General features: G+C 43.7%; 2 protein-coding genes across 4 annotated transcripts; one reads left to right on the forward strand and one right to left on the reverse strand.

The window, feature by feature from the left end:
• Window positions 1–12,574: 12,574 nt before the first annotated feature.
• On the reverse strand, window positions 12,575–16,205 carry bloc1s6 (biogenesis of lysosomal organelles complex-1, subunit 6, pallidin). Of its 2 annotated transcripts, none has more exons than XM_041894810.2 (6): window positions 16,119–16,205; window positions 14,847–14,938; window positions 14,043–14,223; window positions 13,606–13,693; window positions 13,354–13,440; window positions 12,575–13,101 (listed from the first exon to the last, which is right to left on the reverse strand). In XM_041894810.2, exons 2-6 carry the CDS (start codon window positions 14,908–14,910, stop codon window positions 12,982–12,984), a joined length of 540 nt encoding a protein of 179 aa, XP_041750744.1. In that variant the 5' UTR covers window positions 14,911–14,938; window positions 16,119–16,205; the 3' UTR covers window positions 12,575–12,981. The 2 variants fall into 2 exon arrangements, with proteins under 2 accessions (XP_041750744.1, XP_041750735.1); XM_041894801.2 differs by having other exon boundaries at window positions 14,838–14,938.
• On the forward strand, window positions 15,516–24,168 carry slc30a4 (solute carrier family 30 member 4). 2 transcript variants are annotated; one of them, XM_041894787.2, is made up of 8 exons: window positions 15,516–15,845; window positions 16,948–17,512; window positions 18,436–18,582; window positions 18,886–19,039; window positions 19,862–20,105; window positions 20,672–20,777; window positions 21,529–21,663; window positions 21,971–24,168. In XM_041894787.2, the coding sequence occupies exons 2-8, from the start codon at window positions 17,104–17,106 to the stop codon at window positions 22,123–22,125; spliced, it is 1,350 nt and encodes a 449-aa protein (XP_041750721.1). In that variant the 5' UTR covers window positions 15,516–15,845; window positions 16,948–17,103; the 3' UTR covers window positions 22,126–24,168. The 2 variants fall into 2 exon arrangements, with proteins under 2 accessions (XP_041750721.1, XP_041750711.1); XM_041894777.2 differs by lacking the exon at window positions 15,516–15,845 and adding an exon at window positions 16,235–16,321.
• Window positions 24,169–24,588: the final 420 nt, after the last annotated feature.

Here is a 24,588-nt window from a genome sequence, read left to right on the forward strand (position 1 = left end):
ACATACTGTACTATAATGTCAAAAAAAGGTAATTACCTGTTCTCTTCTCTAAATCTTCGGATTATGGTGGACACAGTGAATCTACTGATGTTTGGTTGTACCCTTTGTCCAGCCTCCCTCATGCTCATACCATGGACAAGAACATGGTCAATCACAGTAGCTCTGATTTCATCAGATATTACTGTTCTTTGTCTTCGCTGACCACCTCGACCACCTCGACCTCCTCTCACACGAACTCTTCCTCTCAGATTTCTATCCATTGTAGGGCCTCACAAACCAGTGCTCTCTGAACTGGCTTACTGTATATGTTCCCTCACATCATTAGCCACAAGTGTGATCAATTTTGAGTTGTTGTGTTCAAGTGGTGACACCTGTGCTCTAATTGTGTTTGACTTTTGTCACCTGTGCTCACCATTATGCAGCACGGGTGCATCACAATGAAAATGTGTTGGCAAGTTATGTCTAAACAGGTGAAAAGTGCTTATGGTTTTGCCAAAAGAGTGATTGATTCAATCAGTGGGTTCAGGCAACTGAGCATTTGGTTCAGACAATAGGGTTTAGTGTTTTAGCAATTGAGAAAAACTGTAAAGCAATAGTAGTCGACCAGTCTCAACATGACTGAGAGGACACATGACATGGTATGAAAGCCAAAACAAAACAGGAAATATTATTGACATTGCATTACACTTTTCACTGGCTGTCCCTCAGGTTGTGGCAGGAGGACACATATTTGGCTGCCAAAATTGCACATTTAGGCTTTTCACCCAATAAATATTTGATTTTTTATTCCTCTTTTATAGTTTCAAATTCTTTGTACTGAATGATAATTTTGGGAGAGAAAGATTATCTTAGCTCTGAGTATTTGTCACAGTGTAATAAGAAATTCAGCTCTGTCTCTACCTCTCCCCGGGGGCAGAGTGAGCACAGCCTGTCCTCTCTGGGCAGCCAGGTTTGCCTGTGACGACCGGTCTCTATAGCCAGACTGTGCTCACTGAGTCTGTACCTAGTCATTGTTTTCCTCAGTTTTCTATCAGTCACGGTGGTCAGATAGTCTGCCACCATGTACTGTCTGTTTAGAGCCAAATAGCATTGAAGTTTACTTTGATTTTTTGTGGTGTCTTTCCAATAGGTGATATATTTTTCTTTTTGCTTTGCGATGATTTGGTTGGGCCAGATTTTCTGAGTGCTGTCCTGAGGCTCTATGAGGTTGGTTTTGGTTAGTGAACTGAGCCTCAGAACCAGCTGGCTGAGGGGACTCTTCTCTTGTTTCATCTCTTGACATAGTAGAGCTGTGTGATGGAATGTTTTGGGGTGACTTGTTTTTAGATGGTTGTAAAATTTGATGGCTCTTTTTTCTATTCGAATAAGGAGGGGGTATTGGCCCAATTCTGCTCTACATGCGTAATTTTGAGTTTTTCTTTGCACTTGCAATACAGTCTTGCAAAACTCTGCATGCAGTATTTCGATTGGATGTTTGTCCCATTTGGTAAATTCAGTATTAGAGAGCGGACCCCAAACTTTCGCTGCCATATAGAGCAATTGGTTCTATAACTGATTGGAAAATGTATGAAAAATGTATGCACTCACTAACTGTAAGTCGCTCTGGATAAGAGCGTCTGCTAAATGACTAAAATGTAAAATGTAATTGGAAAATGTTGAACCAGATTCTAATTGGAATTTCGATTTTAATATTCCTTTGAATGGCATAGAATGCTCTTCTTGCTTTGTCTCAGGTCATTCACAGCCATCTGAAAGCTATCTGTGTTGCTGATATTTAGTCCTAGATACGAGTAATTTTTGGTGTGTTCTAATAGAACTGTGTCCAAATAGAATGTATATTTGTCATCCTGATTTCCGGACCTTTTTTGGAATTATCATTATATTCGTTTTTTTTTAGATTAACAGTCAGGGCCCAGGTCTGGCAGAACCTGTGCAGATGATCTAGATGCTGCTGTAACCCCTCCTTAGTGGGAGACAGTAACACCAGGTCATCTGCGTACAGCAGACACTTGATTTCAGTGTTGTGTAGGGTGAGACCAGGTGCTGCCGATTCTTCTAATGTTTTTGCCAATTCATTAATGTAGATGTTAAATAATGTTGGACTTATTGGGCAGCCCTGTTTCACTCCACGTCCCTGAGAGAAGAAGTCTGTTTGCTTGTTGCCGATTTTAACTGCACATTTGTTTTTAGTGTACATTGATTTAATAACATCATATGTTTTCCCTCCAATACCACTTTCTATTAGTTTGTAAAAAAGACCTTTGTGCCAAATTGAATCAAATGCTTTCTTGAAGTCACAAGTAGATTTTGCCTTTGTTTTGGTTTACTTGTTTGTCAATTAGAGTGTGGAGGGTGTTAATGTGGTCTGTTGTTCGATATTTTTTTACAAATCCAATCTGGCTTCTGCTTAGGATGTTGCGTTCATCAAGGAAATGATGTAGTCTGCTGTTTATGATACTGCAGAGAATTTTCCCCAAGTTGCTGTTAACGCAAATTCCTCTGTAATTATTTGGGTCAAATTTGTCTCCATTTTTATAAATTGGTGTGATCAATCCTTGGTTCCAAATATCAGGGAAAATACCTGCAGTTAGGATAATGTTGAAGAGTTTGAGTATAGCCAATTTGAATTTGTGGTCTGTATATTTGATCATTTCATTTAAAATACCATCAGCACCACAGGCCTTTTTGGGTTGGAGAGTGCAAAGTCTTTCCAATAATTATTGTTCTGTAATTGGGGTATCCACATGATTCTGATAGTCTTTGACTGCTGATTCAAGGATTTGTAATTTTTCTTGTATATCTTGTTGTTCTGGGCTTTTTGTTATATTGTTGTAGAGGTTTGCAAAGTGATTTCTCCACATATCCCAATTTTGGATAGCCAATTCCTCATTATGAGGTTTGTTTAATTTATTCAAATTCTCCCAGAAGTGGTTTGATTCTATGGATTCCTCAATTACATCCAGCTGATTTCTAATGTGCTGTTCCTTTTTTGTTCTTTTTTGTTTGTATTGCTTCAGTGTTTCCCCATATTGAAGGTGTATATTTTTGTTGTCTGGGTCTCAGTGTTTTTGATTAGATATATTTCTCAAGGACTTTCTTAGATTTTTGCAATCATTATCAAACAATTTTTCATTATCTATACTTTTTGGTTTGCTCTTATGTTTCTTTAGATTAGCCAAGGAGGCTAATTTGTAAAATATAAAGTTTATGTTCCAAACGGCCAAATTTACACCTTCATTGCTGTATGAGAATGTTGAGGCTAAAAAGTTGTCCAGGAGAGAATGTAATTTTTGGCTACTAATTGCTTTTTGGTAGATTTCTGTACTGTTTGCACTCCATCTATAGGTCTGTTTAGAAGCATGTAATTTATTGGGCCGTGATGCTTCATGGTTGGGTTCTGCTCTTCTCAGATACACTGTGATTTTACTGTGGTCTGAGCTCTCTCTCTCTCTCTCTCTCTCTCTCTCTCTCTCTCTCTCTCTCTCTCTCTCTCTCCCTCCCACACTCTCTCTCCTCTACCTCCCCCTCTCTCTCTTTCTTTACTCCTTCCCCCTCTCCCCCTCTCCCCTGTCTGTCCTGAGGGAAGCCGCAGGATAAGCAGTAGTCAGTCTGTGGTAATCTCAGAAAGAGAATAAACAACAGCATAAATTGAAGTGGAGACTACTGGCTAACTCTGCTCTACTGTTTAAGGTTAGGTTTAGACTGGAGAGTATCTAGCCATATACTCACGTGCACACATATCATATACTTAAATGTCCACTCGTGCACACGCACACACACACACACACACACACACACACACACACACACACACACACACACACACACACACACACACACACACACACACAAACACAAGACCAGAACCCAGCAACATCTCTCCTTGGCCTCTGAGGTGACTGTGTGACTGTGTATCTGCAGACACAACAGAAAGATATCTGTTTGTCTGAATAAACAAACTCTGATTCTCCCACAGTACATAGTCAACATGCTCCTTCTCTCTCTCTCCTTCTCTCTTCTTCTCCCTCTCTCTATCCTCTCTCTGTTACCCAATGTAGGGCAATAACAAGGGCAAGGCACATTGGTTTAATCAAATCATCCTTTTCCTCCACCACAGTTACCCATCTGCGTAGGGCACATTGCTATATTTACCAGTTTAACAGCAGCAAATCCCAGCCCACTGAAACCAGGCTGATTTATAAACCTGCTGTTTCTAATGGGCTTTTTACTGAAGCCTTGTTTTGAGGACTCACAGAAGTTATTTTTGTGGGAAACTAAAAAAAGAGCTTAAAATGTTGACTTGTTTTGAAAAACCCACCTTGAAGGCCGGTACAGCCTGAGGGCTAGAGAGAGTTAAAACAGTACTAACTAATCCAACTAACTGAGCACTAACTGCAACCAAAGGCCAAGTCGAGGGTAAACCCAGCACTTGGCTAGCCAACCCAGGGATGATATAGTAAAGGTTTAACCCAGAGTCTGGGTTGGTGGTAAAAGTGTCTTCTATACCTCCTGTGGTTCACCATAGTCTGTTGCTGCTAAGATGTGTAACATATCAGGGCAGTAATTACACAGACAGGGACAACAACAACAAGATTGTTTATCACTGAGAAGAGGTCTTTAGCCTAGAGAAGACAACAACTATGTAGGGAATATGTTTCCATTTGAGATGCAAACAACCCTCACCTCTATAACAACACATCTCAATTCACCTTTTGGACTGGGATTTGGTCAATTCCAGTGCTTTTCAATGAGGAAAATTAGAATTAAAATGTCAGTTCACTTCCTAAATTGACTGAAATGAAATGGAATTTAACCTTGCTGGAGACATCTGACTTATCCTCTCACAGTGAAGAGATATATAGTATACTGTATGAGCTTTCTAAGGGCACATTGACTGTAACATCTTTTTAACTTTTTAAAAACATAGTCCTCTCCATCTGTTGGGTCAGCCTGGGCAACTCAATTACCCACATTCCCCTTGTGCCCGTCTGGCCTGGTCATGGTTATATAAGACCAGGCAGGCATTGGATGGGAGGAAATCTAGCCTCACTGTGAGGTTGCATCTCAAATGGTACCCTATTCTCTAAATAGTGCACTACTTTTAACCAGGGCCCATAGGAGTAGTGCACAAAGATCCTGGCTGTGACCCAACTCTCCGAGGGTGTCTCAGGGGGAGTTGGGATATGCATAAAACACATTTCCAATTCACACATGCATATAATACACACTAGTACATGTGTGAAATAGGACAGATATAAGCACCCACCAAAGAGGGAATAGGGTGCCATTTTGGATGCAGACTGACTCTGTCATGCCCTGCTCTGGTCTCTGGTCTCTGGTCTCTGGTCTCTGGTCTCTGGTCTCTGGTCTCTGGTCTCTGGTCAAAACACCAGCAGAACCAGACATGTTTTCCAGATCCATCACACCACTATACCCACTATCCCAGGCAGTGTCTCATCTCTGCCTTGCTCTGGTCAAAACACACCAGCCTGGGAGGAAAACTACCCACAGTCTCTCAGCCCTGCTCTGCTCTGGTCTGGTGAAAACACACAAGCCTGGGATGAGAGGAAAACTCTCCTCACTCTGCTCTGGTCAAAACACAAGGAGAAAAGTTTTCCAGCTCCACCACACCACTACCCACTATACCAAGCAGAACATCATATTATGGCTAGAGACAGGCAGTGTGGAATACTACCATGCCAACCAAATGGTAACGTTACGTATGAGAGGAATAAGAACAGGATGCAGCATCTATTAGTCCTGTTACTGTGGCCTCTGACAGCCATATCCTGTTTAGGTGGGCCGGCCAGCAATGTGGTGTGGGGTGGGGTTGGGTGGTGTGTGTGTGTGAGGAGAGGCCCTGTGTTGTCGGACCGAGACGCAGCCTCCCACTCCTCACCATCCTGAATCATGGTTTACTCAGACACACACACACACACACAGATGGATACAGTATGCCACCATCTACAGCTGTGTGTCTGTGGAGTCGGTAGCGGCTGCGGCTGCAGAGGAGAGGTTTGTTTTTCCTCCCGACGGCCAAAATTCTAAATACAGAGACAAGAACCATGGGAGGAGGGAAGGAGGAAAGGAGGGAAGGAGGAGAGGTGATGAAATAAGAGGGAGGAGAGGTGAGGAAAAGAGGAGAAGAGGAGAAAATGGTAGATGGGAGGAGAGGAGAGGAGAGGAGAGGAGAGGAGAGGAGAGGAGAGGAGAGGGGAGGAGGAGAAATGAGAGGAGAGGGGAGGACAGGAGGAGAGGAGAGGAGGAGGGTGGAAGGAGAAGAGGACATGAGGTGGAGAGGAAAGGAGGACCACAGATGAGACCACAACCTTAGAAACCACCACTGCCCCAGGGGCTGTCTGGTCCCTCAACACTCCCCACCCTGGGGCTGTCTGGTCCCTCAACGCTCCCCAACCCAACCAGGGGCTGTCTGGTCCCTCAACACTCCCCACCCTGGGGCTGTCTGGTCCCTCAACACTCCCCACCCCAACCTGGGGCTGTCTGGTCCCTCAACACTCCCCACCCTGGGGCTGTCTGGTCCCTCAACACTCCCCACCCTGGGGCTGTCTGGTCCCTCAACACTCCCCAACCCAACCAGGGGCTGTCTGGTCCCTCAACACTCCCCACCCTGGGGCTGTCTGGTCCCTCAACACTCCTCACCCCAACCTGGGGCTGTCTGGTCCCTCAACACTCCTCACCCTGGGGCTGTCTGGTCCCTCAACACTCCCCAACCCCAACCAGGGGCTGTCTGGTCCCTCAACACTCCCCACCCCAACCTGGGGCTGTCTGGTCCCTCAACACTCCCCACCCTGGGGCTGTCTGGTCCCTCAACACTCCCCAACCCAACCAGGGGCTGTCTGGTCCCTCAACACTCCCCACCCTGGGGCTGTCTGGTCCCTCAACACTCCCCACCCCAACCTGGGGCTGTCTGGTCCCTCAACACTCCTCACCCTGGGGCTGTCTGGTCCCTCAACACTCCTCACCCCAACCTGGGGCTGTCTGGTCCCTCAACACTCCCCACCCTGGGGCTGTCTGGTCCCCCAACACTCCTCACCCCAACCTGGGTCTGTCTGGTCCCTCAACACTCCCCACCCTGGGGCTGTCTGGTCCCTCAACACTCCCCACCCCAAACAAGGGCTGTCTGGTCCCTCAACACTCCCCACCCCAACCTGAGGCTGTCTGGTCCCTCAACACTCCCCACCCCAACCTGAGGCTGTCTGGTCCCTCAACACTCCCCACCCCAACCTGAGGCTGTCTGGTCCCTCAACACACCCCAACCAACTGTTCAACCAAACACACAGACCAGGTGTCCCGGTTAATAAGACAAAAACATCATCCTTATTGTGTAGCAGACTCAAAATTGCAACGGCATCTAAAACATGTGGAACAGACAAAAACTCAACTGTTGAAAGTTGTAAGTAAACAGTTTCTATTTACCACCACATACAAACTCTCTTTTTCTTAGTTTAGGAATAATGTTGTTGTTGTTGTTGTTTTACCATGGAAAACTGGATACCCATTTGGATTGAATAGTGCCCAAAGTGTGATCTCAGTCAGTGTAGTTCCTGCCCCAGACAGAGGGGGGCGATGGAGAGGAGGAGCAGGGACGGTTTTGTAGGCGTTTCCTGTCATAAAAAAAGTGAGACGTAAAAATAGCATTTTATGTGAGCGGCTGCAGGAGGTGCGGTCGACACAAGGGTGTCTTGAGGTGGCCAGGAATTTAACCTTGTTTTTGTCAACAAACTCTACCATAATTTTCGCTAGTCGTCTGTCTCTAATATTAGCTCCTCTGTCTGAAAGTAACAAACTGTATAATACAAACTGTTCCCAGGTCATTTCAGTGTCATAAGTAATACCTGGAAAAACACAGATCATGGTAATAGTTCATCACTAGAAACATAGGGGTGAATAATAACTGTTAAGTAGATTTTTCACTTAGTCATGCATTGATGTCAATGGGACACCAAGTGAAAATTCGACTTCAGTGGAAGTTAGGGTTTGCCCCAAAGTTAGATACATCTCTGTACATAATGAAGAAGTGATATATGTGTTGAATTTTCAGCTCCATACGAAGCTGAGAAATCATATACTGTTAGCAGAGTAACTTCAGGAGGGACAGACTGCTGTTGGGTAATAAAATGGCAATACAAAAAATTGAAAAGAGCTTATATAAATCAATGGGACTGGGGTACCTACAACTTACTGTCAAAGATAACTACAGAGCCTCCAACTTGAAGTTGCAATCCTTAGGAAATAATTTTGACTGAAAAATCTTTGAAACAAAGAATGAGAGAGTGTGTGTATGTGTGTACGAGTGTGTGCACGTGTACTGTAAATGGTGGGATACAGACGAGTATGCTGTTGGTTGTTACAGCTGTTATCTGAACACAGTCCACTAGATGGCAGCAGACACCTATTAGTATATAGGCATTCAACTCTGAAAACGTCTGCCGTCTCAGACACAAGGGTTGTGTTCAAGTTGCCCTTAGGCACAGCTCTAGGACCAGTTCTCTCATCCTGTCCTTTTCCCATGTCATTTTCCCATACACTGACCTAGGGTCTGTTTTGTGTTTTAACCCTAATGAGAAAATGACATGGGAAAAGGACAGGATGAGAGAAAACTGGCAGACATTGTCAGAGTTGAATGCCTAAATACTAATAGGTGTCTGCTGCCATCTAGTAGACTATGTTCAGATAACAGCTGTAACAACCAACAGCATACTAGTCTGTATCACACCTTTTACAGTACACGTGCACACACTCGCACACACTCGTACACACACACACACACTCTCATTCTTTATTTTAAATATTTTATTTTTCAGTTAAAATTATTTGAAGCTCCATGTGACAAAACATAGATACACTGAGTGTACAAAACATTAAGAACAACTGCTCTTTCCCTGACGTAGACTGACCAGGTGAATCCAGGTGAAAGCTATGATCCCTTACTGATGTCACTAAATCCACTTCAATCAGTGTAGATGAAGGGGAGGAGACAAGTTAAAGAAGGATTTTTAAGCCTTGAGACAATTGAGAGATGGATTGTGTATGTGTGCCATTCAGAGGGTGAATGGGCAAGACAAAAGATTTAAGTGCCTTTGAACGGGGTATGGTAGTAGGTGCCAGGCGTACCGGTTTGTGTCAAGAACTGCAACGCTGCTGGGTTTTTCACACTCAACAGTTTCCCGTATGTATCAAGAAATGGTCTACCACTCAAAGGAGATCCAGCCAACTTGACACAACTGTGGGAAGCATTGGAGTCAACATGGGCCAGCATCCCTGTGGAACACTTTCGACACCTTGTAGAGTCCAAGCCCAGACGAATTGAGGCTGTTCTGAGGGCAAAAGGGGGTGGTGCAACTCAATATTAGGAAGGTGTTCCTAATGTTTTGTACACTCAGTGTATGTCAACTGTATTCACAAAAACATCCAAGCCCTCAAGTGCTTTCAAATGGCACATATATTCATAGCTGTTGAAAATGTCCAGTTACAAACAATTCATAGATGGAGACAGGGTGTGTCCCAAATGGCACCCTATTCCCTATATAGTGCACTACTTTTGACCAGAGCCCAGTGGGACTTGTAGTGCACTACATAGAGAATAGGACGCCATTGTAATTGGAACAACAACTACTTATTGTTCAAATTAATTAATGTTTTCTTTAAACATTTGGAAACAAAATGTAGTTTACTTGTCAATAATCCTTTGATTGAAATCCAACCCCGTCAGTCTTGCCCCAAAGTTGCGCACCCATCGGTTTTGTTGGTCACAACCCACCCGTCTATACTGTACATATGTATATATGTCTGTGATGCTTGTTGAGTAGGCTAATAGAGACCTAACATAATATTGTGCCAGGGACATACAGTAGGCTAATAGAGACCTAACATAATATTGTGCTAGGGACATACAGTAGGCTAATAGAGACCTAACAGAATATTGTACTAGGGACATACAGTAGGCCGACATTCATTTTGGTCTTTACACAGTGAGGTATGTTTCACTTAAAAATAAACTTAAGTACTCTACCCACATAAAATAAACTTAAGTACTCTACCCACATGTACATATTACTTCAACTACCTCAACTAGCCGGTGCCCCCGCACATTGACTCTGCACCTGTATATATAGCCTCCCTACTGTTATTTTATTTTACTTCTGCTCTTTTTTTCTCAACACTTTTTTTGTTGTTGTTTTATTTTTACTTTTTTGTTAAAAATAAATGCACTGTTGGTTAAGGGCTGTAAGTAAGCATTTCACTGTAATGTCTGCACCTGTTGTATTCAGCGCATGTGGCCAATACAATTTGATTTGATTTGATTTGAAGTAACATTTTGAGTATCTAACTATCAGAAATGTGTTTTCACACGTGTCATTTCTCTGGCTTTCGAGCTCAGCATAGTTGAACGCTTGGTAGCCATAACAACGCCCTGCTGGAGGGGAGAGAATGATAAATGATTTTGTGACCTCGTACAGAGGGGGTTTGGGAAACTAAGCGCCTAACTTTTAATATATTCACAGGAGGACGCGTTTTTATTCCCTGTAGGTTCTAACCTCTGTTTTGACACAAAATAATGAGTATGGAAACAGCTTCCCTCTGGTGGGGATTGATCCCCACCAGCACCACAACGGAAAACTGGAAGTTGACCTCTGCATTGGTGGGTCTGTTGGCATTGGGTGATGTTTAAATGTAATAATGTGATGTTGATATCTCTAAAGAAGTGGGTTGTTGTTGTTTTGTTTTTATACACATCTCACTGGGTTTGTTCTGCTGTATTTTCCAGTTCTCTCTCAGGTTTGTTGCTGTAACTGCACTGTGGGATTTCCAACTTGTAATTAAGTACTGTATGTCAACTTAAAAAGTGGCTCCATTACAAGTGTTTTGTTATTTTCTTTGACATTTGTGTTTAACATTTGTATGGAGAATATTGGTAAATATTAGTCATACAGTGATTACTTGGTCTTGGATTCTGGAATCAGCAATGTCCTAAACTGTGTTCAGGTCTTCTTTCATTGTGATAAGAACCCCAGATGGTACCTTTGATGCATCAGATGAATTTGACCAGATCAGTGTGAGACCACACCCCCTCTAACTGGCTGAAGATATGGCATCCACTACATCCCGGTCCCTCACAGCTGCTAGCCTGAGCCTGCACCAAGCAACCTGGATACAGCATCTGAGCTATTGACTGCCCTTCTTGCAGGAGTGCTGCATGTGTCCTGAGACTTAGCACGTGGAGCAGGCATGAAGGGATCTTATCTAAACTTCTCTCATGCTGTTGGTGCCTGGGCAAAAACGGACGAGGCAGAATGGAGAGCAAAGGATGGTTGCTGAAGCTCAGGTTGTCTGGGTAGGGAAATCAGACTTCCCCTGGACATTGATATCGGGACATCACAAGGGCCACTCTGACAGCCATAAGTTTAATTTGTGCTGTTGTGAGTTCTGAACTGCAAACTAACGGAATAAGAATTGAAGAGATGCTTGGTTGAATGCCGGGAGGGAGGTGGGAGTCAACCCAGCCTGTAATTGATTTGGAATTGACAAAATTGTTTATTTGGAATGGCAGGTTGATTGTGGGTGTTCACACCTTGAAATGTGTAGTAAAGCTACATTTGAAAATGCATCGAGATACTTGGTCATTTGCAAGCCACTTTTGGTGGGTATGTCGAATGATTAAAACGGGAGACTGTAATTTAAGATGCATAAAGCTCATTTTCAGCATATTCAGTTAAAGGGATACTTCGGGAGTTTGGCAATGATGCCCTTTATCTACTTCCACAGAGTCAGATGAACTTGTGGATACCAAATGTATGTCTCTGTGTCCAGTATGAAGAAAGTTAGAGGTACTTCTGCTATCCAATGCTAACTAGTGTTAGCGCAATGACTGGAAGTCTATGGGTATCTGCATGCTAGTCTATGGGTATCTGCATGCTAGCAGATACCCATAGGCTTCCAGTTATTGAGCTAACTCTAGTTAGCAATTAACTCAATGCTTAGCATATTTTTTTTCCCCTTTGTGTAATACACATGATTTCCAGTGTTCTATTTGGGACACTCATTTGTGTACGGGTTGATGGTCACTAGACTTGATACTGAATGTTATGGATTGTTCTCATATCTGTTGATAGTGGTTGACACCAGACTGGAGGTACAATGACAGAGGACACCGATTGTTATTGTATTCTGTGACACTGTGATTCTGTAGCAGCTGATGTTGTGACTTCCTACAAGGTTCTCGGCAGGTGTTTACAGAACATTGGTGCTGTGACATTAGAATATAAGGGCCTGCTTATGTAAAGGATCACTGCTTCCTCCTAATTCAGCTGGAAACCCCAGGATCTCTGCTTTGCTAGCACACGTGACCGCCCTTCTGAAGCGTCTTAGGGGGGACACTTCAGGCTGAGGAGTAAGTCTCACACATCCCCATGTGCTACATTCATCCCTCAAACATATTCAACACACACACACTTAGAGAAAGCGAGTTAGACATTTTTTCTCTGCTTCTGTGCTGGAGGAGTCTCCCTGTTGCAACCTATATTAAACCAGATTGATTTTGATTGACTTCATCTGCGACTGCTCTTCTCTTTTATTCACCTTGAAAATCCATATTACAGCCATTTAGGATGAAGTGAGGAATAGTCACTGCTGGCATGAGCTGTTTCTGATCTAAACAGCATGATTGGCCACGAAAACTAACCAGGAGCAGTAATCGTCTTGACACCACTGAATATAAAACAACCTACAAGCAGTACTTGTCCTAACAGCTCCGCATACAAGAGAACAAATCATGTCTGACTTTCTCACACCAACGATTGGATGAACTGTGTCATCTTGAGGAACTGAGTTGGTCTACTGTTCAACAACCAGAGATGGGGTCAGGGTCGGAGCCCTCGAGACAAGTGCGACGCAGCCCTCATCTTTGGCTCTATAGTATAGTTGGCAGTGCCAGAGTTAGGACAGAGTTCATGGATGGTTCTATGTTCTCTTGGCAGGTTTGGCAATCAGCTGCCTCTCTCTCTCCAGCTCCTTCTCTCTCTGTTGTTCTTCCTCCATAGCCTCCTTCTCTCTCTGCTGCTGGAGCTTCAACGCTCTTTTCTGGAGACAGAGAGACAAATTCAACGTGTTTTAAAACAACTTTTCATCACGGTTTCCCATTCAAGTCAATGTCAGTAAGTTCAAATTTAAGTTTACATTTAAAACAACTATTTCTTATCAACTGCTACCATAGAAGAGGAGAGGAGAGAATGAATGGAGGAGGTGGAGGAGGAGAAAGAGGAGGAGAGGAGAGAATGAGCAATAGCTTAGCAACAATAGTCCATTCTGGGGGGAAAATAAACATTCACCCACCTTTAGTTTAGTTGTCTTCTCGTGCAGCATGATCATGTCTTTACGTATGTTCACCAGTTTACCGTGATACAACTTGGCCTCTGTGAACTGAAACAAACAGTACCGGTTTCAAACATACATCATTCCTACAGGGAGCAGGAGGGGTGGACAATGAAAGTATTCTCTTCAGATGCTGTGTATGTTTGAAACAACAGACAGACAGAAACAGGCAGAGCGACAGACACAGACAGCCAGCCAGACAGTCAAATGTACCAGTGAGTTTAGATCCAGTAGGGAGTTGCACTCTCTGAATTTGGTGACTTCTTGGTCCAGTGTGTCCAGCAGGATGACTTGGTTTTGACTGGTGAAGAGGAAAGGAGAGGAACATAAGAGCTACAACCACATGACAGTCACACACCACAACACCTGTAACATGGACAGAGGAAACTAACTATCTTGTCAAGTAGAATCTAATTCAGACGTGATCAGTGAATTATCATTATCCTCCTAATAAAATGAAAGATGAAACTGGACTAGAGAAAACAACAAGTGCATCCCAAATGGCAGCCTATTCCCTTCATATTGCACTACTTTCGTCCAGAGCCCTATGGGCCCTGGTCAAAAAGTAGTGCACTACATAGAGAATAGGGTGCCGTTTGGGACGTACCCCAAGTGTTTGTTTTAATGTCTGATGTGACTTGAATACTAACTTGAGTTCCAACAGAGCCTGTTTGGAGCTGTAAAGGTCAGGCAGGTAGTGAGAGAGCAGGCCTTCTGTCAGTTTCTCTATGGCCTTTCTGTCCACTACAATGGGCTCTTCAACAAGGACTGATTTCTCTGCAGGCTGGGAGTCCTCTGTAGGGCGAAAGTCCTGGAGAGTCAGGCTGAGATCTAAGGGGCAATAACAAACACTTTGTCAATTCTAGCCAGTCACATGTAGAAAGACCAGTCCCACTCCCTTCAGTTTGACCTCATGTCAGGGTAGGTACATAGCCCTAGACTTTTTGGGGCTTTTTTGGGACAGGTCTCGGAGGTGAAAAATATGTCGATGTGCCCTTGAGCAAGGCACTTAACCATAATTGCTCCAGGGCCGCCGTTGATAATGGCAGACCCTGACCGTGACCCCACTCTCTGAGGGTGCATCAGGGAGAGGGGGATATGCAAAGAACACATTTCCAATTCAAAAAGGTCAAATAGAAGCACACACCACATTTTTTTAATCATTATAATAAACATATTTTGACCAAAAACTAGTGCAAAGCCTGCCAGTGGAAAAGCACCTGAAGTGACTGATTCACACTACAGGGCAGACACAAACCGTACTGTCCTGGCACCAATATTTTATTTTCACGTCTTGTCCAGCATGGTTCCAGCAACTATGGTGAATATGTAACCAGGCCAGCCCAGTACAACTCAGCTTGGTTCGGTTTGGCCCTGTAGTCCGAATCAGGCATAAGGGCCTGATTCAGAGTTGAGATAAGCATGTGTAACTCATGACTAGTTACCGTAGCTACCAGTGTTCTGAGGAGGGTCACGTTGAGATGAGGAACCCTCATCTGCCTTCCCCTCTGTCTCCATGTGGGACGTCACTGTCTGATTCTACAGCCTAGAGAAAGCAAGCAGAGATGTTTTTCAGCAGCGGTGGTGTGGCCAATGGCCCTCCTCTTGGCCGTAGAGACAAAATGTTGCTGTTTAAAAGTAACTGCCCAGTGTTTCCAGATTTCCATGAAATATGACCTATAAATACTTACAATATGAGTGAAATAGTTTTCCTTCTAAAATGTTTTAATTAAGTATGCAAAGAACACATTTCCAATTCAAAAAGGTAAAATAGAAGCACAGTCGCTCTGGATAAGAGCATCTGCTAAATGACTAAAATGTAAATGTATGTTAAAAAGCAGCTTTTCTGTGTTGGAATGGTGTGGGCGTATACTGGTTATTAAAAATGTTTATGCGAGTGAACTGCTGATTGTCCAGCTCATCCTCCACTAGACCACTGATTGTCCAGCTCATCCTCCACTAGACCACTGATTGGCCAGCTCATCCTCCTGAGGAGTATTACATCACACTATCACGAAATAGCAAGCATTTTTTTAAAAGTTTGAGGTGGGGTTTTTGAAGTGTTTTTATTTTATGCTTTGGCCACAAATACAAATATAGGCTGAGTCAACAACATTATTTGGGTATGAGTTAACAGAATATGAACTGTTAAAAGGTAACTTCTTTTTTTAAATCATATTTTTTGGAGTAGCGGCTCGCAGATGCTAAATGAATATAGGGGAAACACTGGAGATGTTAGACACTTGGACCCTTGAACCTTCTGAGGGGTTGCAAACCCACTTCCTCTTGGAGAAGTGTGCAGACTTTTATTCCAGCCCTGCTCTAAAACACCTGATTCAGCTGATCAAAGGTGATTAGTAGAATCAGGTGTGTTACAGTAGGGCTGGAGCAAATGCCTGAAAACCCTGTAGCTTTTCAGGGGAGGATTGGCAAGCACTGGCTGAATGTCCTTAGTAAGTGAATGCCTGACTCAGACAACACAACCAGGTATCAATAAAATAGATAAAATAGTAACTAGCTAGTTGGATAGCAGCACTAGGGGAGTGCTATGGTGCCTGGCTTTGCTAGCTTTCTACTAAACATAGCTAGCTATGCCATTCCGAATAAATCTAGAAATGCTGTCCACTCTACAGTTAGCTAAGGCAGCAAAACACATATTCAAGTCATTCCAAATGGAGGCAATCATGTTATATTGTAAAATATACAGATGATTTTGAACACTTTACCTTTTGAAATGAGCTCTCCATCAAGAACCGCAACGTCTGGAAAACATCATGTGACGGCGTCACTCATGTGACTGTTTGGACTTCCTCTTTGAACCAAGCTAGTAGCTTGACTACTCAAACTATTAACGGTGCGATGTTACAGAAATGATTTTGAACAGAATCACAGCGAGGAAATATTTTCTTCTAGAAAAGGCTGACGATCGGTAATTTTAACGCTAATGTTGTAAGATAAATGTGATGTTTTCAGCTCAGTTAAAAACAGAAATCGAGTCTCCGAGCTAGCTTGGCTAACCAATCAAGCCTCCCATCTTCTGTCAATGGTGAATCGATTTGTAGGACTGATGAGTTGTTGCCAGACATTACTATTGTGTGTAGTTAACAAGATGTTGTTTTCAACGACAATTTATTTAATGACAAACAGGGAATTTGGATGCAGACAACTAGCAATCTGTTTTGATTGATTCAGCCGACTGTGGATGCATTGTTTGTGTGTGTTCGTGAATTGGAAGTGCTGTCATCCCCATTGAAGTTCCCCTCGAATCATCAGAATTCCCTGAAATGGAATGGTCATCGTTTTCAGTGCATGAACTATTGAATATGTAGGCTTCCTTAAATCAATGTCCACCTCGGAGTGTTCTGTTACACGGGTAGACGATCGATACATACTTACAAATGTCAACCTGTTGTGCAGTTAGCCATATTCATTTGTTTAAAAAATCCAGTATCTGTATTATACTGTACCGTTTTAACAGACACTGGGTGTGTCCTAAGTAACGTTAGGACGTTTTTTATTTATTTCTGGTAATGATTCATTTGTTCCATCCCACAGGTGTTTCAGGTGTGTCAACACAGAGATGTAACGTTACAGCCACAACCACTGATTCAATACTTTATAAGACGGTGACATTGGTGAGAAGCACACCAAGCTCGGACCGGCATCATTGAAAGTTAACGGCTCCTGACCTGTCAACAACTGGTGTTAACGATGTCAGGTGGTGCGAGCTTCATGAGCAAGGTGCGGTCTGCCTTTAGGAAGGAGCCAGAGAACTGGGACCTGAGCGACACCGCACCCTTTGACCTCTCCGGTGACGAACTCGTGGAGGATGAAGCGCCCAAATTCAACAAACTCAAAGTGGTGGTTTCCGGTGAGATGGAGGACTACGCAGCCGGGGCATCGCCGAACGGCGTCGTGGTGAACACAGTGGTGGTGGACGATGACGACTCGCTGCTCGACTCGTCCTCAGGGAGCTTGGGGAGCCCCAGTGTCAACATGGACCGGTTGCAGTGTGAGAGCTGCACGAGGAAGAGAGAGGGGGTTAAACGGAGGAGAGTGATGAAGAAGTTGGTGTGCGCCTCTGTGTTGTATTTCCTCTTCATGATTGGAGAACTGATAGGTGAGCAGACAAGACACACACTACACTAGTCTGTTACAGTACTGACTACAGACTCTCATTATACACTGCTAGTACTGTGATGTTAAAGCTGTGGCCTTCAAGTTCCAATCAAATCAATGTAGTATGATGTTTGGAGCATTGACTTCCAAGTTCCAATCTGAAGTAGCCTGAGTAGACCTACTCACTATCGCTGGTCCTGGAGAGGTACTGAGTGTGCACTGCAAGCCCAGCACTAGAGCACACCTGATCTCACTAACCAACTAATCATCAACACCTTTTATTAGGTGAATTAAGAGTGTTGGTGATGGGCTGGAACTAAAGTATGCACAGTGCACTCCCTGTAGCTCTCCAGGACCAGGGCTGGGGACAGCTGTAGACTGTACTCAGTAGTTGCTTTTCAGATCCTAAATCTCCCACATCAACATTGTGATTGGATCTGTAATCTTAGTCGGTCATACCTGTCCCACCTCATACCTGGCCCCAGGTGAATAGTTGAGGAATGTTCAACACATGGTGGTATTAGCATACATGTACCTGTACAATCACCTGCTGGCGTAACAATACACACATATACCTGTGATGAGAAACGTAATGTGTGCTTGATCATGTTCTGAGAAATACCAGTATTGATTTAACTAACAGCTAGCTCTGTATCTGTGTGTCTGTAGGTGGAAATGTAGCTAACAGCTATCTGTGTAGGTTATAATGTAGGTCAGGGATAGGCAACTTTGATGGGGGTGGGGGCCACAAAATCTGAAGTCATCATGAGAGGCTGCAGTGGCTCGCGGGTCTGCGTACCAACATCCATCCATACCCACACATGCAGCCAGAGCCGGCCCTAGCCTTTTGGGGGCCCTAAGTTAAATTCTGTTGGTGATATTGTATTACGGTCACGTATTTAATGTCTATCTGTGTGTCTCTAGGTGGTTATGTAGCTAACAGTCTGGCCATAATGACTGATGCTCTCCACATGTTAACTGACCTGATTGGGATAGTGGTATCTCTACTGGCGTTGTGGCTGTCTGCTAAACCACCCACCAACAGATTCACCTTCGGACTGCATCGCCTGGGTACGTTACTGTTACTGCTCTCCTCTTGTTCCAGAAAGATCCACTTTCTAGATCTGTCATATTTTGGAGATGGAAAGTGTGAGGTCAGCAGTGTTCTGATCCTGTATCTCACGTTTCTCTCCTCAGACTGTGTAAGGAAAGTGACCTTGTGATTGAAAAGCTCAGAGAGGTTTCTGCTGTTTTAGAGCCTCCTGTTTAATAGATGCAGACAGTAAACTGTTACCATATTACATTCAGCTGTCCAGTATAAACGTTTGGGTACATTATTTGCTATAGTCTAATCTGTCTCTCTCTCCCCCATAGAGGTGGTCTCAGCCGGTATCAGTGTGTTACTCATTTACATCCTAACGGGGGTGTTGTTGAACGAGGCGGTGCAGAGAACTGTCAGTCAGGACTTTGATATCAACGGAGATGCCATGCTCATCACTGCAGCTGTGGGGGTCGCTGTCAACCTAGTGTGAGTAGCTGAGTACACACAACTGCATGCACACACACCTGCATGCACACACAGACGGAGAGAGCAGTCATTTTGCACCCGACAGTGGGGAGGTGAGGAGGGAGGGATTCCTGATTCCAGTTAGAGTGAATGAATGATAAAGCTTTATGACATGTATGATGATATGTCATAAACTACTGCAGTCCAAAGGTCCACTCCTCTCCACTTCGCACTACAAAATGACTTTGCAATTGTGTGACTCAGTTGGTTAGAGCCTGGCGTGTAGTGTTGTTGATGATGATAAGTGGCGTGTGTAGAGTGTTGTTGATAAGCGTGGCGTGTGGAAAATGTGTTGATAAGCGTGGCGTGTGGAAAATGTGTTGATAAGCGTGGCGTGTGTAGAGTGTTGTTGATGATGGTAAGTGGCGTGTGTAGAGTGTTGTTGATGAGCGTGGCGTGTGTAAATTGTGTTGATAAGCGTGGCGTGTGTAGAGTGTTGTTGATGAGCGTGGCGTGTGTTGATGAGCGTGGCGTGTGTAGATTGTTGTTGATGGTAAGCCGGGCGTGTGTTGATGAGCGTGGTGTGTGTAAAGTGTGTTGATGAGCGTGGCGTGTGTAAAGTGTGTTGATGAGCGTGGTGTGTGTAGAGTGTTGTTGATGATGGTAAGTGGCGTGTGGAAAGTGTGTTGATGAGTGTGGCGTGTGTAAAGTGTAGATGATTGATAGTGTAGTGAGTGTAGCCTCAATCATCTATAGTAATGATTAAACGTAGTAGTCCAAGATTAAACGGCCACAAGAAGTTAAAAGCAAACTGACAAACCTCTCTCTTATTTATTTATATAGTATGGGTTTCCTCCTGAACCAGACCGGTAACGGTCACCTCCACTCCCACGGGGGTCATGGTCACTCCCACGGGGGTCCCCCTCCACCCTCACACGGCCATGGCCACAGCCACGGTGGCCCCCCAGCCCAGGGGCAGCAGGGTCCCCAGGGCAGCCTGGCGGTCAGGGCAGCCTTCATCCATGCACTGGGAGACCTGGTCCAGAGTATAGGGGTCCTCATCGCTGCCTACATCGTACGCTTCAAGGTAGGCTGGAACGTCAGACCTGGGAGCAGGAAGAGGGGTTAAAGATCCATTGATTTTGTAACTGTTGTTTTAATGTTGAAGGGATGAATGGGATAGTTTAAGGGCTTTCTGGGTCGGGCCAGGGTCGTGTTCATTAGCCCATGCAACAGAAAAAGTTTTAAAACATTTTGCAATGGAAAACTCAATTTACCGTTTCTTATTCGGGTTTCCCAAACTCGGTCCTGGGGCCCCCCCCACGGGAGCACGTTTTGGCTTTGTACCTACGGTCCTGGGCCCCCCCCCCCTCCTGGGTGCACATTTTGGTTTTTGCCCTAGCACTACACAACTGATTCAAATAATCAAAGCTTGATGGTGTTTATTTGAATCAGCTGTGTAGTGCTAGGGCAAAACACAAAACATGCACCCAGGGGGAGCCCCAGGAATCGAGTTGGGGAAACCCTGCCTTATTGGACGAGTCCACATAGTTCCTTTCTGTTTGTCTGTTTCTTTCAGTTTGGTACCTAACAAACATGACCCAGCTGAGTTAGATTGACCTGATATCTAACCTTTGACCTTTGCCCCCCTAGCCAGAGTACAAGCTGGCGGACCCCATCTGTACCTACATCTTCTCTATCCTGGTGCTGTTCACTACGATACGCATCATACGAGACACGGGAGTCATCGTCCTCGAGGGTGAGAGAACGGCTACATGTATTACAGTTCATATATTAATTAGCCTGTATGTGTACTGTATATGATTTAGATCAGTGGTTCTCAATCCTGGTCCTGGGGGCCTAAAGGGGTGCACATTTTTGTTTTTGCCCCCTAGCACTCACACACTTGATTCAACTAATGAACTCATCAAGCCTTTGATTTGCCAGGGCAAAAGCAAAAATGTGTACCCCTTTGGGTCCGCAGGACCAGGAATAGGAACCACTGATCTAGACCATACCATAATGTCCTGGAGGGACAGAGATAAGCTACATTATCATCATACTTCTGCTCACCAGACAGATCTACTGTGAGAGAGAGAGCTAAAACACAGTTTAAATTGCTTAATCTGGAGCTGTAAAAATATCCCATAGTGTTTAAATAATAGTAGATTGTTCTCATGCTATGAATGGGACAAGTCTTTCGCTAGCAACGTACTGGACATGGCAACAAGACTGGCTAGAGAGACGAGCAAAACAATGTTAACGTTCTGAGTTTCATGAAACTTAGTGTGTTTTACTCAGTGGTGTAAAGTATTTAAGTAAAGATTCTTTAAAATACTACTTAAGTTGTTTTTTCAGGTATTTGTACCTTACTTTACTATTTATATTTTTGACTACGGTACTCAAGTAGACGTGTACTGGGTGACTTTTACTTGTACTTGAGTCATTTTCTATTAAGGTACATTTACTTTCACTCAAGTATGACAATTGGGTACTTTTTCTACTGTTAGGGGCACCCAGGCATGTGGACGTTCAGCGAATCAGAGAAGACCTTCTGAAGTTGGAGGACGTCCAATCAGTGGACGAGCTCAACGTGTGGGCGTTAACCGGCGACAAGACCACCGCCCTCGCACACCTGCAGCTTTGTGAGTGACCTTTGACATTCCTCTCCTTTGTTAGTTGTACACATGGCATGTGGAGTGCATTCTGTTGATAGGTTTAGGAACACTACACTCTGGTTGTATCTCAATTAGTCTTTCTGTGATTCTTCACATCCTATGTCCTCGAACCCTTCTCAGCTGTATTGGAGATGTTCTAAGGTCCTTCCCCCTCGGACCTAATTCTCCAATGAATTTTAACAAGGTGTCGAGAGAGGATGTGAGGAATCGAGGAAAGATAAATGAAGAAAGAGCCACTGTCCTAACCCGATTTCTGTTTGTATTGTGCTTCTAGCGCCCTCTAGTGCCAGTGCGTGGGAGGACGTGCAGGCCAAGGCCAGACACCTGTTGATACACACCTACGGCCTGACCAGGTGCACTGTGCAGGTCCAGACACACAGAAACAGGGCTACACACACCTGCACACGCTGCCGAGAGTCCACCGCATAGCCTAAAAAAATAAAACCACACAGAGTCTGAGGACGTTATACCAGACTGGTGTCAAAGCGTAGTGAACTGAACTGATCTATGCCATCGGCAGGATACTCGGACGGACAGTCGGACGCACATTTATTTTTAAAGGACAGCTGATTCCTCCTGGGCTGTTAACCTGCCTGCAAAGTTTTCTGAAGAGGAGGGGTTGAACGCATCTTAACCTTTCAACAAAAACAAAAAAAGACATATCTATAATAATCACCATTAAAGCCTGTAAATGTTGATAATTTAACATTATTCCTTTTGTTACTTTACTTATATAATTGAACTGTGTTAATGTGTTTGTTTGTGAGAGCTGTATACTTTGACTGTATGTGTTTCGAGTGGGGTGATAGCAGGGAATGAGTGTGTCTCTGTAGGTGAATCTCAATTCTATTTCCTTGATTCCTTCTCAAAACGCATCGGAGGAGATGGTCCTAGGGGAGGAACATCAGATTCAATACAATTAAGATTCACCCTGTCTGTCATATCCTCTCCTCACAAGGTAGAACCACTGGGATCTACTCTGACCTGTTCAGGACCAATCCTAACATGAGATATGCACCTGTATGTAAAGTCTGGCACGCCAATGCAACAACTTACACAGAAATACAAGTTAACTGTGTGATTTATCTGAAGTTAGTATTGGTCCTCTAGTGTAGCGGAGAGGCCTGTATCAGTGTTTGACAAGGTTGATGTGAGGCTGTCAGAAAATGTTACTAGCTGTCCAATCCTTTCTTCCTCTGTCCTTGTTTCTTTAACTCTTCTCAAAGCTAATTGGCAGAGAGGATCCAAGGTCCTACCCTCTGACGACCTCCTCCAATGAGCTTTGAGAGGAATTGAGGAAAAAAGGAGTGAGAAGCTAGTAATGTTTTCAGGCACAGCCAGAGATGAGGCCCAGGCCGGCTCTAAAAGGTTAATCCATACATCTGATCGTGTTATTGATCATCTGATGATCGTGTCAATATTGCCTTTGCTAATGTTTGAAAATGTCTTCTCCTTCTTTGCTCATTGTGTTGAACCAATAGACAGAGAGAAGTGTTGTTTTTATGTTAAAGGGTTGTGTTTCTTTGACTTGTTTCTTTAAGTTAACTTCTTCTAGCTGAAAACAGTAAATGGACAATGAAAGTGACTTTGTGAATCATGTGTAATACTGTAGTAGGGTAATACATGACTACTGCCTCTAGTTAATTTCAGCCAGTTTTATTTAATTCTCATCAGATTGATTGATTGAGCCTGTCAACATTTCAGATAGGCAGTATTTTTCCATAAGCATTATGAGGGCTGTGAGATAATATGCCAATATTTATCATATGCATAATTCAAAGCCATATTTATTATGTGTGTATATAAATACATATGGGTTTGGCATCATCATGTCTTCAGGTCTTGGTTGGTTCCTTAATAACCACTAACTGTCCTAGTCCTCCTGTCCCAGCTTATCAACATGAGGTTGGTTGGAACTGACAAATGTATTTTCCTTTCTCTTAACTGCAAATCAGATCAGTATATGCATTACCTGCCTTGTGTTGCGCTTGTTTTGATGTTTATTTTATTTGGTCGATCATGTGTCAGGGTTGCCTCTCTACAGCAGCACTCACCAGTGTTTCTGTGATTTGCACATTCATTCCTTCAACCTGAACACTTCTTAAGGCTCTGCTCCAATATCCACTACGTAGACTGAAGTATGGTTACATCCCAAATGGCATAGCTTCTAAGTGGTAAACTAGTATGGGCATGAGAACCGAGCCTTCTATTCTCTTATCAGGATGCAGTATTGCCCGGTTGTTGATCACATGATCAGCTGTTTGTTTACGTGTGAATGATTCATGGTTATCAATCTTTAGTTAATTTATCACTAGACCGAGACCTGTCTCAGTCTCACTCACGCTTCCCTTTACTAAACTAACACAGTACGACTATCACTGTCTCAACTTAAAGATTTGTTGACTGGAAACATGTGAATGAAGAACCTGTTACATTTAGAAATAAATATTTTATTTTGAACACCCACCTAAAGAGTTGTTTTGTGGTTTGTTCTGCTTCTACAGGGGACTACAGCCAAAGTATTCAACATGGGATGCTGCTGGTAAGCTTCCTTGACTTGGACATTCATTTTAGCCAACACGTGGCTAACTTGTTAAACCAGCTGTTAGCTAAAATAGGCTGTTAAAGTTGACACTTCTTGTATTCCATTTATAACTGTGGGGAGGTCAAAATAAAATGTATACATTTTTCAATGTTTTACTTTGCCTGGCCATTATCCTTTACCCAATAAGACATAGGAAAAACATTTTTTTTGGTGAAAATCTGAAGGGGGACACTGGTTTTCACGGGCGGGGGTCCCTGACCCCCTGGGCAAGAAAATTAAGACCCTGAACTAGCAGTTTCTGACCTCTGGTCCTCTAGTTACCCCAACAGTACATATTTTTGTGTGGT

This window comes from Coregonus clupeaformis, chromosome 1, assembly GCF_020615455.1.
Source record: "Coregonus clupeaformis isolate EN_2021a chromosome 1, ASM2061545v1, whole genome shotgun sequence".
In the NCBI taxonomy this organism is placed as follows: Eukaryota; Metazoa; Chordata; class Actinopteri; order Salmoniformes; family Salmonidae; genus Coregonus; species Coregonus clupeaformis.

Coding starts and splice junctions, on each gene's coding strand:
- slc30a4 (XM_041894787.2), top strand. CDS start 17,104: ATGTCAGGTGGTGCGAGCTTCATGAGCAAGGTGCGGTCTGCCTTTAGG. Junction 18,583..18,885: donor CTTCGGACTGCATCGCCTGG/GTACGTTACTGT, acceptor TCTCCCCCATAG/AGGTGGTCTCAGCCGGTATC. Junction 20,106..20,671: donor CCTACATCGTACGCTTCAAG/GTAGGCTGGAAC, acceptor TTGCCCCCCTAG/CCAGAGTACAAGCTGGCGGA.
- bloc1s6 (XM_041894801.2), bottom strand. CDS start 14,910: ATGGAGACAGAGGGGAAGGCAGATGAGGGTTCCTCATCTCAACGTGAC. Junction 14,224..14,837: donor TCAGAACACTGGTAGCTACG/GTAACTAGTCAT, acceptor ATTGCCCCTTAG/ATCTCAGCCTGACTCTCCAG. Junction 13,102..13,353: donor AGAAGACAACTAAACTAAAG/GTGGGTGAATGT, acceptor CTCTGTCTCCAG/AAAAGAGCGTTGAAGCTCCA.